The sequence below is a fragment of the Drosophila takahashii genome, chromosome 3R (genome assembly GCF_030179915.1).
Source record: "Drosophila takahashii strain IR98-3 E-12201 chromosome 3R, DtakHiC1v2, whole genome shotgun sequence".
NCBI lineage: Eukaryota > Metazoa > Arthropoda > Insecta > Diptera > Drosophilidae > Drosophila > Drosophila takahashii.
The window spans coordinates 5211311-5226597 of record NC_091681.1 but is presented as its reverse complement, the minus strand read 5'-3'; the positions used below and the strand labels follow the sequence as shown (position 1 = coordinate 5226597).

At 33.7% G+C, this 15287-nt stretch overlaps 1 protein-coding gene across 2 annotated transcripts; it reads right to left on the bottom strand.

The window, feature by feature from the left end:
* Positions 1–11843: 11843 nt before the first annotated feature.
* On the bottom strand, positions 11844–13421 carry LOC108069603 (mucin-5AC). Of its 2 annotated transcripts, XM_017159755.3 has the most exons (3): positions 12838–13421; positions 12554–12774; positions 12285–12489 (listed from the first exon to the last, which is right to left on the bottom strand). In XM_017159755.3, the coding sequence occupies exons 1-3, from the start codon at positions 12932–12934 to the stop codon at positions 12427–12429; spliced, it is 381 nt and encodes a 126-aa protein (XP_017015244.2). In that variant the 5' UTR covers positions 12935–13421; the 3' UTR covers positions 12285–12426. The 2 variants fall into 2 exon arrangements, with proteins under 2 accessions (XP_017015237.2, XP_017015244.2); XM_017159748.3 differs by having other exon boundaries at positions 11844–12774; positions 12838–13412.
* Positions 13422–15287: the final 1866 nt, after the last annotated feature.

Here is a 15287-nt window from a genome sequence, read left to right as displayed (position 1 = left end):
ATTTTAACAACACTTAAAAATGGCTTAGGCCACGATTTGACGATCAATTTATTTTATTTCACAGAAAATGTTTAAAAATGTAAAAAACAACAATAGTTTTCTTTGTAATTTAATGTAATTCCTTGATAAATGTGATCAAATATTTTAATCGTCTTACCGTGGCTTTTCTCTATAATTTGGTTGAATCCCACATTCATCCTTATTATTATTTGAAAAATGTTGAGTAAAATAAATTAATATTATCATTATAGACATTATGATAATAATGTTATATAGTTTAATTTTTTTGATTAACAATTATTAATATTTTTTCTACGACTGTTTAAATTACTAAAAATTAAAACTAAATGTGAGAACAAGTCTTTTGGTTTTGGTGTAAATCATAGGATTTTTGAATATTATAAGTTGGTGATTTTTTTATTAAAAAATATTATAATCGTAGTGCCACAGAAATCACACAGCGCATAAATGGCCTGATATTGATGCTACTCAGAAACCCACCCTCATTTAGCGCTCAGAAATTATCTATCCCTACACCGCCGCCTGCAAAAAGGAACAGGATTTCAAGAACACAAAAACCAACTTCTCACATTCCCGCTGGGAACCCACCCCCATTTAACGCTCAGAAATTATCTATCCCTACACCGCCGCCTGCAAAACGGAACAGGATTTCAAGAACACAAAAACCAACTTCTCACTTTCCCGCTGGGAACAAAAGCCGTAACATTGCTTTTTTATTAATAAAATTCAAATGGATAAGGGAAAATTCGTAATGTGTATTTTCTAAAGCTAAATCTGTAAGATTAGCCCATTTACCATTAGTTCCAATATTTTACATATTTCAAATAATTTACGATTCCAAAACTCCACTTTTGGCATATCTATCTTATGTAGTATTTAATAATCAAATCCACGTAATAAGAAGTGAATCTGTTTAGCTGCAGGAAAAAATTGAGCTTTTTAACAGGCTAAACCTTGCTAACATTGCTTTTTGATTAATAAAATTCAAATGGATAAGGGAAAATTCGTAATGTGTATTTTCTAAAGCTAAATCTGTAAGATTAGCCCATTTACCATTAGTTCCAATATTTTACTACTAAAAATACCTTGCTAACATTGCTTTTTGATTAATAAAATTCAAATGGATAAGGGAAAATTCGTAATGTGTATTTTCTAAAGCTAAATCTGTAAGATTAGCCCATTTACCATTAGTTCCAATATTTTACATATTTCAAATAATTTACGATTCCAAAACTCCACTTTTGGCATATCTATCTTATGTAGTATTTAATAATCAAATCCACGTAATAAGAAGTGAATCTGTTTAGCTGCAGGAAAAAATTGAGCTTTTTAACAGGCTAAACCTGTTTTGAAAATTTGATATGACGTTCATTACATCGATATAAAAAACTTTTGTTCTTCCACTTTTAGAAAAAAACTCGCTAATTTAGCGGGAAAACAGCTATAAATAGCTAAAATTCGGAAAGTCGTAACTTCTATACTACTAAAGCTTGTGCTGCATCTCGTTTGAAAGGTATTTTTAAATGCTATAAACGCGTTCTATATGCAATTTGTGTAAATGTAATAGTTAAAAAGGTATGAACAAAAGACAATTTTTAAAACTTTTTTTAGATTTTTTTATTTTTCTCAAAAACGGCTCTAACGATTTTCTTTAAAACTTTAAACTGTATAGCCCTTGAGAATAAGAGTTTAAAAGTTATTTTTACACTACTACTACTACTAACACTCCCTCAGTATTGAATTTTGTGTGAGGGGATCCGAACTGTATTTTAGGTCATGGAATCAGTAAATTTGCACTTAAGAGTTCCATATAGGAATCTTTTGTTCTACGACTTTTGGAAAAAGCCGCTACTTTAGCGGGAAAAAGCTAAAAATAGCTACATTGAATGTTTATCAGCTAAAATTTACTACTTTCTTGAGTCTTCGAGTAATCTGTACTAATAATCTTGCTTTGTTAAACTCTTATTTAAGTTATATTTATTTAAGTAAAAAGTTATGTTAATATAAATTAGCAGATTCATTGTTATCGCACCTTCAACGTACAAAAGTTCTGATATCAACTTTTGTGACGAAAAATAATTTTAGATGCGACTAAATAAGTACACTACCTAAAATTTATTCATTCGGCGCGCTACAACAGAAAACTTTCGTGTAGATATTAAATATTTGCGGGCCGAACGAGTAAATTTTAGGTAGCGTACTTATTTAGTCGCATCTAAAATCATTTTTCGTCACAAAAGTTGATATCAGAACTTTTGTACGTTGAAGGTGCGATCGTCACTAGTTTTTTACCTCGTTAAAAGGTGTTTTTATTTGATTGTATTACAGTTTTGGTTTTAAGTGGGGGTTTTTTGGTTTAAGCTAGTGTTTTTTAAAGGTTAACCTATGAAAATGACCCCAACTAATTGCATAAATCCTCCTTAAGCAAGAGAGAACGCTATAGTCGGGTACCCCGACTATCAGATACCCATTACTCAGCTAAAGGGAAAGCGAAGGAGATAAAAACTTTGATCCGCCGTAACTTTTTAACGAATGGTTCGATTTATAAAATTTCTTCTATATTTCGATAGGTATTGATAAACACAATAAAACTGAATTTTTACTTTTCCGAAATATTGAAATATACAATATACAATATACCCTTTTACTCTACGAGTAACGGGTATAAAAACCGTGTAAATTTTATTGAATTTGCTATCGCCATGCCAAAAAATTTAATCTTATTTACAAGCAGCTATATAAATATAAAATTAATTTCGAATTTCAGAAATGGTAAAATTAAGTTATTCCCAAGAGTAGAAGGTAATATTTCAAAAAACGCCAACGGTACAATTATTTAAACTTTTTTCCGCCTTATATACTGCCTGCAACAGTTTTTTTTACACTTTTGGGAAAGTTTCATCCCGATAGCTTCAAAACTGAGAGACTAGTTTGCGTTGAAACGGACAGACAGACGGACGGAGAAGACGGGCATGGCTAGATCGACTCGTCTAGTGATGCTGATCAAGAATATATATACTTTATGGTGTCGGAAACGAAAGGATGAGATTTCCACACATATTATTGGGCTTCCTACGCAGGGCAAGTTTATTTCAAGTCTGCCCGTCTGTCTATCCGTCTGTTCGTCCGTTTCTACGCAAACTAGCCTCTCAGTTTTTAAGCTATCGGCTTGAAACTTTACCAAAAGTCGAAACCGACCGGATCGGACGACTATGTCTTATAGCTCCCATGGGAAGGATCGAAAAAAAAAACTTTTAACAAATTCTAGCTTCGGTGTTTTTTGAAATATTACCTTCTACTCTTGGGAATATTATTTCACAGGTCAACAAAATGGACTTTATTAAAAGGTGCAGGCATTAAAATATGTTAATATAGTATATATATATATAGTATAATATAATATACTTCGTTTTCGCGTTTAACGGGTGGTATTTGTGCAATCGCGGTTTAAAAAAATAGCAACATTTAATGTTTTGATTTAAGATATCTTCGACGGTCTTTGCCCAACTGTATTAAAACTTATGCCAAAAAATGGCTTAAATGCCCATCTACATAATTGCATTTAAGGTTCCATTATTATTTGAGTCAATCAAAGCCTATGAGCCATTGAAGTAATTTGTTCACCTCTATTCACAACCAACTTGATGCGGTGAACAGTCTTAAAAAATACAAGAAAAAATATGTGCCGTAAAATATTTGACAGGCATCTAGAGACGACTTTTCCCGAATTTTTGAGATAAAACCCACTATTGTACTTCGAAGGATGGAATTTATAGAATTTTTTCCGTAAGAACGGGAAAAGTAACAAGTATTTTGAAATTCAATTTTACATAAATATCTGACACATTCGTAGAAATTTGCCTTTCAATTTGTTTAGCAGTAGGCGCCGAACATCGAAAATTTGTATTTTCAAGGGGTTAGTATGCCTGTTAAATATCTCCCCCCACAATTTTAAGGCTACGCCACTGTTATCTTTAAAAAAACTTCTGTGTGAAGTCACGACCAACTCGTTACGTAATAGTTACTTAAAAATACTTGTTACTTTTTACCTTCTTATGAAAAAAATGCTATAAAATCCATATTTATCTTAAAAATTCGGTGAAAGACGCCTCTATATGCCTGTCAAATATTTTAGGGCACATATGTATACCCTTGCAGAGGGTATTATGATTTCAGTCAGAAGTTTGCAACGCAGTGAAGGAGACGTTTCCGACCCCATAAAGTATATATATTCTTGATCAGCATCACTAGACGAGTCGATCTAGCCATGTCCGTCTGTCCGTCTGTCCGTCTGTCCGTCTGCCCGTCTGACCGTCTGTCCGTCTGTCCGTCTGTCCGTCTGTCTGTTTCTACGCAAACTAGTCTCTCAGTTTTTGAGCTATCGGGATGAAACTTTCCCAAAAGTCTTCTTTCTATTGCAGGTAGTATATATGTCGGAGCCGACCGGGTCGGACAACTATATCTTATAGCTCCCATAGGAACAATCGGAAAAAAAAAACTTTAAAAAATTCTAACTTCGGTGTTTTTTGAAATATTACCTTCTACTTTTGGGGATGTTATTTTTTAAATATATCTGAATTTCGAATTAATTATTTAAAAAATCGGATTACTATATCATATAGCTGCCATAGGATTTTTATTGTATTTTTTACTAGAAATAAATAAATAAATTCTAGCTTCTTTGGTTTTTATTGTAAAATCTTCTACTCTAGGATATGACTCTTTTTAAATATTTCCGAATTTCAATTTTAATTTGATCAAAATCGGACGACTATATCATATAGCTGCCATAGGAACGATCGGAAAATTAATGAGAAATATTAGAAAATTGAACATTTTTGCGATTTGTTAATTAATAGGAATGATCTGCAAGGGTATATAAGCTTCGGCTGGCCGAAGCTAGCTTCCTTTCTTGTTTTCCTTGTATTTTTTTAAGCCTGTTCACCGCATCAAGTTGGTTGGGAATGGAGGTGAACAAATTACTTCAATGGCTTATAGGCTTTGATAGAAGGGCATCTAAGCAATTTTTATACCCTTGCAGAGGGTATTATGATTTCAGTCAGAAGTTTGCAACGCAGTGAAGGAGACGTTTCCGACCCCATAAAGTATATATATTCTTGATCAGCATCACAAGACGAGTCGTCTGTCCGTCCGTCTGTCCGTCTGTCTGTTTCTACGCAAACTAGTCTCTCAGTTTTTGAGCTATCGGGACGAAACTTTCGCAAAAGTCTTCTTTCTATTGCAGGTAGTATATATGTCGGAACCGACCGGATCGGACAACTATATCTTATAGCTCCCATAGGAAGGAAACGTTAAAAAAATTCTAGCTTCGGTGTTTTCTCTCCTACTCTTGGGAATATTATTTTTCATATGTTTCTGAATTTCGAATTAAATATTTAAAAAATCGGATCGCTATATCATATAGCTGCCATAGGAACGGTGAAAAAATTAAATGTAAATTAATCGGAAAAAATGATATCTTTGTTGATTTTTATTACATTCTCTTCTACTCTGGGATATGACTATTTTTAAATATTTCCAAATTTTGATTTTAATTTTAAAAAGATCGAACTACTATGTCGTATAGCTGCCATAGAAACGCTTGAAAAATTAATGTAAAATAATAGGAATTTTAACATTTTTGCGATTTGTAAATTAATAGAATGATCTGCGAGGGTATATAAGCTTCGGCTGGCCGAAGCTAGCTTCCTTTCTTGTTTGGCATAGGTTTTATTACAACTAAGCACAGACCCTCGAGGATATCTTAAATCAAAACAATTAATGTTGCTATTTTTTTCAAACCGCGATTGCACAAATACCACCCATTAAACGCGAAAACTAAGTATGCAATTTAATGCCCATAGGGCTGCACCAAAAACACTGTCGGCCTGTGTTTTTTATATATTTCTGAATTTCGAATACAATTTATAAAAATTATTATCGCTATATTATATAGCTGCCATAGGAACGGTCGGAAAATTAAATGGAAACAAGAAAGGAAGCTAGCTTCGGCCAGCCGAAGCTTATATACCCTTGCAGATCATTCCTATTAATAAACAAATCGCAAAAATGTTCAATTTTCTAATATTTCTCATTAATATTCCGATCGTTCCTATGGCATCTATATATAGTCGTCTGATTTTGATCAAATTAAAATTGAAATTCGAAAATATTTAAAAAGAGTCATATCCTAGAGTAGAAGATAATACAATAAAAACCAAAGAAGCTAGAATTTATTTCCTATTACTTTTCCATTAATTTTCCGATCGTTCCTATGGCAGCTATATGATATAGTCGTCCGATTTTGATTAAATTAAAATTGAAATTCGGAAATATTTAAAAAGAGTCATATCCTAGAGTAGAAGATAATACAATAAAAACCAAAGAAGCTAGAATTTATTTCCTATTACTTTTCCATTAATTTTCCGATCGTTCCTATGGCAGCTATATGATATAGTAGTCCGATTTTTTTAATAATTAATTCGAAATTCAGATATATTTAAAAATAACATCCCCAAAAGTAGAAGGTAATATTTCAAAAAACACCGAAGCTAGAATTTTTTAAAATTTTTTTTTTCCGATTGTTCCTATGGGAGCTATAAGATATAGTTGTCCGATCCGGTCGGCTCCGACATATATACTACCTGCAATAGAAAGAAGACTTTTGGGAAAGTTTCATCCCGATAGCTCAAAAACTGAGAGACTAGTTTGCGTAGAAACAGACAGACGGACAGACGGACGGACAGACGGACATGGCTAGATCGACTCGTCTTGTGATGCTGATCAAGAATATAGATACTTTATGGGGTCGGAAACGTCTCCTTCACTGCGTTGCAAACTTCTGACTGAAATCATAATACCCTCTGCAAGGGTATAATTAATATTAAATAATTATATATTTGTTGATTTTTATTACATTCTCTTCTTCACTGGGATATAGCTTTTATTTAACATTTCAAAATTTCGAATAAAATTTAACAAAACTCGGACGTCTATATTACATAGCTCCCAAAGGAAGGATCAAACAAATAATGATTTGCAAGGGTATATAAGCTTCGGCTGGCCGAAGCTAGCTTCCTTTCTTGTTTCTCATTAAATTTCCGATCGTTCCTATGGAAGCTATATGATTTAGTTTGAACTATTTGATAATTAATTTGATAAAATTAAAATCGAAATTCGGAAATATTTAAAAAGAGTCATATCCCAGAGTAAGAGAGAATACAATAAAAACCAACGAAGCAATAATTTGTTTTCCTATTAACGTGCATTTCATTTTCTGACCGATCCTATGGCAGCTATATGATAAAGTGTTCGGATTTTTTCTTAATTTTATTCGCAACTAGCAATACCCGAAGCGTCGTTGTCCGCTACTATAAGTAAAGCATTTATTGCTGGTTTTTTCATTTTTCCAAATTTAAATTAATATTTGAGTAAAATCCCACCTAAACTTAGTTAAACAATAAACCCACCTAGAACGCACTAATATTTTATCCATATCCTTCTAACCATAACATACTTTACCTTAATACCGCATCAGTGCTGCCAGAATCTTCGAAGCAAAAATTGCTAGATTTGGAAAAAAAAGTTACTAAAATGGCCAAAAAATGGCTAAATATTTAAATTGTTCATTTTTAACAAAAAGACTAATTTATTTAAGAAATAATAAACAAAATACTTAAATTAAAATGAAACATGAATTCTTATCATTGATATATACGTTTATATTAAATTAAAGGATGCTTATAATGCTAGCTCGTCAGCCTCACTTAAATCCGCATACTTCTCATTGCCAGTAATTTGGGTTAAGTACTCATCAGGCAAATCATAATTATGGGAAGATTCCATGTATGTGTAGTCCATATTTATTAAAATATTAAAAGTTTAATATGTTAAATTTGTATTTCTATTATAATTATTGAAATTTTAAACTTACCTTATGTACATTATCAAATTTAAGGTTTTTATGTTCATGGAGTTGTGTAATTTGTTCTTTACAATACTCCTCTGAGAAAATATTATCTCTACAACAACGCACAGTAACAGAGAAACACTTTCAAGAAGTTCATATAACACAGGTACAAAGCCAAAAATTTCCACGAACCATTTCTAGTTTTCCATGATAATTGGGTGCTCCTGAGTAAAAGTCCCTTTAAACTTATGTTCTATCACCTACAGGTTCCACGGTATAACTAAGAATACAAAAATCCGATGTTTGCCGACATTTCGAATTATGTGGCCGATATAATGGGACTTATTTTAATTATTTTCGCTGAAATCTACTCTCAATACATCACGGCATTCCTAAAAAATGGTCCCCATTGTGAACATGTCTTTGCAATTCGACGCCAAAGATGAAAATCCCAAAATTGTAGAGATTTTTCTGAAAGAAAAACAATTCTAAGAATTAAATTTTGAAAGGAACTAATTTTAACTATTCATTGTATCTATTGTTCATTGTATGCTTTAATTTCGGTTTAAAGCGTTTTCATGAGGACATTTTATTGGATTTATTACACTAATAAAACCGTTTTTTTTATTTCATTATCTACTCCTAAATGTTGTCAAATTTTAAAAAAGTCAGGGCATTATTTCCTTGTCTTAACCCCAATGTAACCCATCCATACTCACCCTTCATGCCGAATTAACATAATTTTAACCACCTTTCTCCACCTTAACACCAGTTTTTCATCTCTTTAGCTAACCTACCTTTAAAATGTTTCCTCACCTTGCACACTTTATCCAAATTCCAAACGAACCTTACCTTTCTCACCTTCACCCTTCTTTTACAGTACTTTTACCCTAATCTATCTAATACCCCCTTAGCCACAACTTAACCCCGCATTAACCTCACCTTATTCCCACCTTAACTCCACCATTCTGATAGCCAAATCTATCATTTTGGGTGCGATTTTTTTTACCGTAACTTTTTTTATCCACCAGATCTAACCCCCAAACAAACTTAAAACCCTAAAAGGCATATATAAAAATAACACATAACAAGAAAGGAAGCTATCTTCGGCCAGCCGAAGCTTATATACCCTTGCAGATAATTCCTATTAATTTACAAATCGCAAAAATGGTAATTTTCCTACTATTTCTCATTACTTTTGCGTTCGTTTCAATGGCAGCTATATGATATAGTAGTTCGATTTTGATAAAATTAAAATAGAAATTCGAAAATATTTGAAAAGAGTTATATCCTAGAGTAGAAGAGAATACAATAAAAACCAACGAAGCAATAATTTATTTCCTATTATATTCCCATTAATTTTCCGATCGTTCCTATGGCAGCTATATGATATAGTCGTCCGATTTTGAAAAAATTTTATACGAAATTCAGAATTAGATAAAAAATGACATTTCCAAAAGTAGGATGTTATAGGTTCAAAAACACCCAAGATATAATTTTTTTACATTTTTTTTTTCCCGATTGTTCCTATGAGAGCTATATGATATAGTTGTCCGATCCGGCTCGTTCCGACTTATATACTACCTGCAATAGAAAGAAGACTCCAAATCTTTTAAAATGGATTGCGTCTTACTTGTCAAACCGTATACAACGTGTTTTGTTTAACAATGTGTTTTCAAATGTTGTCAATGTAACTTCTGGTGTTCCACAAGGTAGCCACCTGGGTCCATTACTTTTCATACTTTTTATAAATGACCTTCCCCAAGTAATTTTAAACTCCTCCATCCTCATGTATGCTGACGATGTTAAAATCTGTTTGTCTTATTCTGACTGGTATCTGCATACACGCCTTCAGCTCGACCTTGACGAATTCCAGAATTGGTGCCAAAATAATCTTCTTTTTTTGAACCATACAAAATGTAAAGTTATGACTTTTCACCGTTCCTCTCCTCATCTTGTCTCATATTCCCTCGGAAATCATACCCCTGATCGAATTTCTGTGACAAATGACCTTGGTGTTCTTTTTGATCACAAACTGTGTTTCAATAATCACATTGCAGCCATGGTAAGGGGGTCTTAGCATTTATAAAACGATGGTCCAAGGAATTTGATGACCCGTTTACTACCAAGACTCTGTATGTATCGTTAGTGCGTCCGATTTTGTAATGGCGTTATTTGTAATGGCGTTATGTTTGTTCATAAGCTTCTTCTCGGTTTAGTTGATTCACAAACTCTCCTTTCCTATATTGATCTCACGGTTCCTTCAAGATTTACACGCACGTTTCGACCTTTGCGGTTGCCATTATGTAGGTCTAACTAAGCTCAACACGAACCTTTTCGTGCTCTTTGCCACAATTACAATACTTTATCTGATATCCTCTCCCCAAATGTAACTTTAAGTTCTTTACCGTGTAAAATTTACAATTACCTAAATTCAAATATGTAAATTTATTATTGTATACCGCATTTAATGCCTAATTGTTAGTTTTATTGTTCAAGTCTAAGTTAGCAGTTAATCGCTAAATAAATAAATAAATAAAAAAGTTTTATCCCGATAGCTTGAAAACTGAGAGACTAGTTTGCGTAGAAACGGACGGACAGACGGACGGACAGACGGACAGACGGACATGGCTAGATCGACTCGTCTAGTGACGCTGATCAAGAATATATATACTTTATGGGGTCGGAAACGTCTCCTTCAATGCGTTGCAAACTTCTGACTGAAATCATAATACCCTCTGCAAGGGTATAAATATCTATGGAAGGCTACGGCCAACATGGTAAGGGAAACAAAAAAAGATGTGCCCCAATGTCAACAGCTGGAGTTAAATAACCAGATCCAACTCTTTTGGATAAAAACTGTGGGTGTAATTCAGCCTTTTGGAGACGAAATTTTACAACAATTAGCATTTTTCGGGAGTCCTGGGAGTCCTTAGGAGCCGAATTTTAAAAAGTCCTTTCTTAGTGCACACCTCCTCAAGCACACGATTCAGACTCAATTTTTTCCAGAATTTTAGGTCTTATGGTTTGGGCTGGGGGAACATGAAGCAAATCGACATCTACTCTTTTGTAGTAATACTCGATTCACAAATATTTACAAAATAATATTCCCAAGAGTAAAAGGTAATTTTTAAACACCAAAGTTAGAGTTTTTTAACGTTTTTTTTTCGATCTTTCCTATGGAAGCTATAAGATATAGTTGTCCGATCCGGTCGGTTCCAACTTATATAGTACCTGCAATAGAAAGAAGACTTTTGGGAAAGTTTCAAGCCGATAGCTTCAAAACTGAGAGACTAGTTTGCGTAGAAACGGACAGACAGAAGGACAGACGGACGGATAGACGAACGGACAGACGGACATGGCTAGATCGACTCGTCTAGTGATGCTGATCAAGAATATATATGGCTTATTCCACGTGAAACGTGACAGGCCAATTTGGGTCAAATCTCAGAATCAATCGAAACTTTTTTTTTAATAGAGGATTGAAATATGAGGATGGGTTTTTGTTTTTTCTTTTTTTATCTCTTACCGTTTATTTTTAAAAAATATTTTTGTAAACTAGTTCCGATTTTTCAGTTATGCATCACATGAGACTCGTTTGAGTTATTTTAATATTTGGTATGCAACGATTTTAGTTTAGCAACTTTGCATCATATACTATAAGGGGTCGAATACATCTCCTTCATTGCGTTGCAAACTTCTGACTGAAATCATAATACCCTCTGCAAGGGTATAAAAATGGACGACAATACGACATAGAATAGTTGACATAGGAAGGATAAAAAAATTAATATTAAAATAATACAAAAATAGCAGTAACTTTATTTTAAAATCTACTCTAAATCTAACATTTTAGTAATACTTTTGAGAAAACATTTTTATGTAGTAAGAACAATCTATACTATCTATACAATATATACCCTTGCATATTAAATTCTGCTTGCCGTAGCCATCTGCCTATCTTGTTAATTGTTGCGTATGCCCAGACACGATAGGTGGCCTTGAAATAGTAATTTATTTGTAGCTACAAACTAATTTGTGTTTTGCGCTTGAATCTGTCAGTAAGTTTAAATACGCATACATTGATTGAAATAGTTAATATTTGCTTTTTAACACACATGTGTGGTTCTTTCAAAAACCTGTTTATATGCTAATAACCACTAGTCAGGCAAGAATTGCAGAAAGCTGCTCATTGTTATAAAATCTAGTGTGCGACTAGTTTTGAATCGCATCCGCGAAAATGAAAGATGTTGTCTATTAAAAAGCAGTTCATTCCTAACTCAGAAGATCGATCAGTTTTTTGAAGTTAAATTGATTATTCACGATTTTTATTCGTCTAAATGCTTATGCCGAATAGTGTACCCCTAAACTTAAACTTAGGCTTAGTCATGGGAAGCCGGCAGGATGGAAATTGGGATAGGAATAGCCAGATGTTGCGGTCGACTTGGTGGTAACTTCCGGAACCAATGTAGTCCTCTCGACTGAGTAAACTGAAGTCATGCTGGTAGGGACTGGATGCTCGGGATGTATTGTTGGACTCGGCGTTTCGATAGCACCTTCTGTGGTTTTCGTGTACATGATTTGAGTAGTGCTACTATCTTCCGAAGTAAAGTCTGTGTATACCTCCGTAGTGCTACTGTGGTGTGCTACCGGCTTTTCCGTTGTGGTTGTGGAACTGAAAAAAGTGACACTCTTATTCAAACCAACACGAAAGCCACCGGCGGAAGACTTGGCCTGCAGCAAGTTGTTTAGCAGCTGAATTTTTGAAGATATGAGGCTGGAGATTAACTGCGCGTTGACGGGCGAGGGAGACACTGCGCTTTGGTAACTGCCACTGGAGTAACCTGAAGTGGAACAGATATCATTAAATTGTGGTATTCACTCCAAAATGCCAGAAGGTTTATCACCGCTGGGAGCGAAAACCTTGATAAGAATTGGCTTCGCCTCTATCATAATAGCTGCGCTGCAAACAAGCAAAGCCAATATTGAAATAGTTTTGAGCATGATGATGGTTTCCACGTTATGACTGGCCGCCGCGAATCAACGCTCACTTTTATACCGTTCGTTGGCAGATGCCTCAGCTGTTATTGTTGTCATTTTATGATCGCTGATCAAGCTTTATGAGGCTAGCACTTCTCTTCGATGCTTGATTTCGAAGTGGTTAGCATATATACACGATACAAGTGCCCCTGGATGAGACCACTAGTGTCATAAGGCAGTAGTAAGTAAGCGATCGTGGGATCATAGTTTATTGCTAAAACTATTTGTTCTTAATCCGAAACAACATCAGTGTCATTAGCAACATAAATCTTTATGTTAATATTCAAAGAACATTGTTGATTATACTGGTTAACAGTCAAAACACACGAAATACGGATAATAGTAGCCTCTGGTAGACTTGGACCCCTAACTAAAGACGTTTGTCTACACTAATATAATAGGACCTACAAAACATGGTCAGTACAATTCACCGAGAACATATTGACATAAAAATCTAAAAAATTAACTTGATTCCTAAAAAAATTAGAGCCGCGTGTGAGGTACAAATTAAAACAATAAACGACCCCAAAGGGCCCCAAAATTCGATTTGTTTTTTTTTTTAATTTCTTTCTTTTAACATTTCTCTGCTATAAATGTTGTTAAAATGTTTTAAAAATATGACTTTCATAATCTTATGGCATAGCCGCAAATAACTGCATTTAAATTTTTTTAGAAATTCATCCTCCTTCACCAAGTCCCTAATATTTAAAAATTTGGCTGTCTTCATTGTGACGTTACGGCCTCCACATATGTATAGGTCAGCGTAAAGATAAGTGTGAACGTCCAAAATTAAAATACCACAGCCATAAAACAGTCAAATAACGCGGTTAAAAAATCGATTATATCGCAAATCATTTCTTTTGCTCCATTTTTTTTATCTAAACGTTAACTTTTAAATTAGATTTTCCTGTATGCAAAATCATGCTGCTCCGATCAGCATTAGATTTTGGTAACGGTTTAAAGGTCGAAAGTTTCTTTAAAATAGTTTTTATACCCGTTACTCGTAGAGTAGAGTTACTCGTGCAAAAGTATGTAACAGGTAGAAGGTAGCGTTTCCGATGGACAAACTGTGAATTTGTAAAAAAACAAAACATTAATTCGCTCCGCACCAAAATACATAAAATGGCGCGCCATGGCGTATCCCTGCAGTTCCCAAATTCAGCCCGAGCGCTAAAACAGCACTGAGTAGACACTCCCTGTAGTTCTCGAGGGGGCCGGTGGACCTTTCGGGGTAGAAAAGGGATCGACCACCGAGTGGTCCCTTAGGGGTCAATAGGTGGCTCGTGTATTTTTTACAAGTGCAAAAGAGTTACCGGAGAGTGAACACTTCTATATAATTATAAAAAAAATTGAAAAATGAAATTTTTGACAAGTATATAATGATTTAAAAAACGCATGCAACTTTATTTTGTTTATATAAAAACATATTTAAAAAAAAAAGTTAAAATAATAAAACAAAAACTTAATAATGAGATAAAATAAAAGATTAATTAATAGAAATGAATTTTTATATTATTTATACTTAATAATGAACAATTTAGCTGCAGCAATATTTTTTACAATTGCGGTGGTTCAGCAGCAAAACGTTTTCTTTCTTTTCATATAAGACCTAATTATACCCTTGCAGAGGGTATTATGATTTCAGTCAGAAGTTTGCAACGCAGAGAAGGAGACGTTTTCGACCCCATAAAGTATATATATTCTTGATCAGCATCACTAGACGAGTCGATGTCCGTCTGTTTCTACGCAAAACTAGTCATTCAGTTTTTGAGCTATCGGGATGAAATTTTCCAAAAAGACTTCTTTCTATTGCAGGTAGCTTATATGTCGGAACCGACCGGATCGGACAACTATATCTTATAGCTCCCATTGGAAGGAAACGTTAAAAAATTCTGGCTTCGGTGTTTTTTCAAATATTACCTTCTATTCTTGGGAATATTATTTTTTATATTTTTCTGAATTTCGAATTAAATATTTAAAAAATCGGATCACTATATCATATAGCTGCCATAGGAACGGTCTAAAAATTAAATGGAAATTAATAGGAAAAAAATATCTTTGTTAATTTTTATTACATTCTCTTCTACTCTGGGATATGACTATTTTTAAATATTTTCGAATTTTAATTTTAATTTTTAATCGAAAAATTATTTAACATTTTGGCGATTTAAAAATTAATAGTCTTGTTATACCCGTTACTCCTAGAGTAAAAGGGTATATTGTATTCGTGTAAAAGTATGTAACAGCTAGAAGGAAACATTTTCGACCCCATAAAGTATATATATTCTTGATCAGGGTCAATAGCCGAGTCGATCTA

Excerpts from the sequence above, each read along its gene's own strand:
- LOC108069603 (XM_017159748.3), bottom strand. The coding sequence starts at position 12,934 with ATGCTCAAAACTATTTCAATATTGGCTTTGCTTGTTTGCAGCGCAGCT. Across the intron at positions 12,775-12,837 it reads CAAGGTTTTCGCTCCCAGCG|GTTACTCCAGTGGCAGTTAC; the intron begins GTGATAAACCTT and ends GTTCCACTTCAG.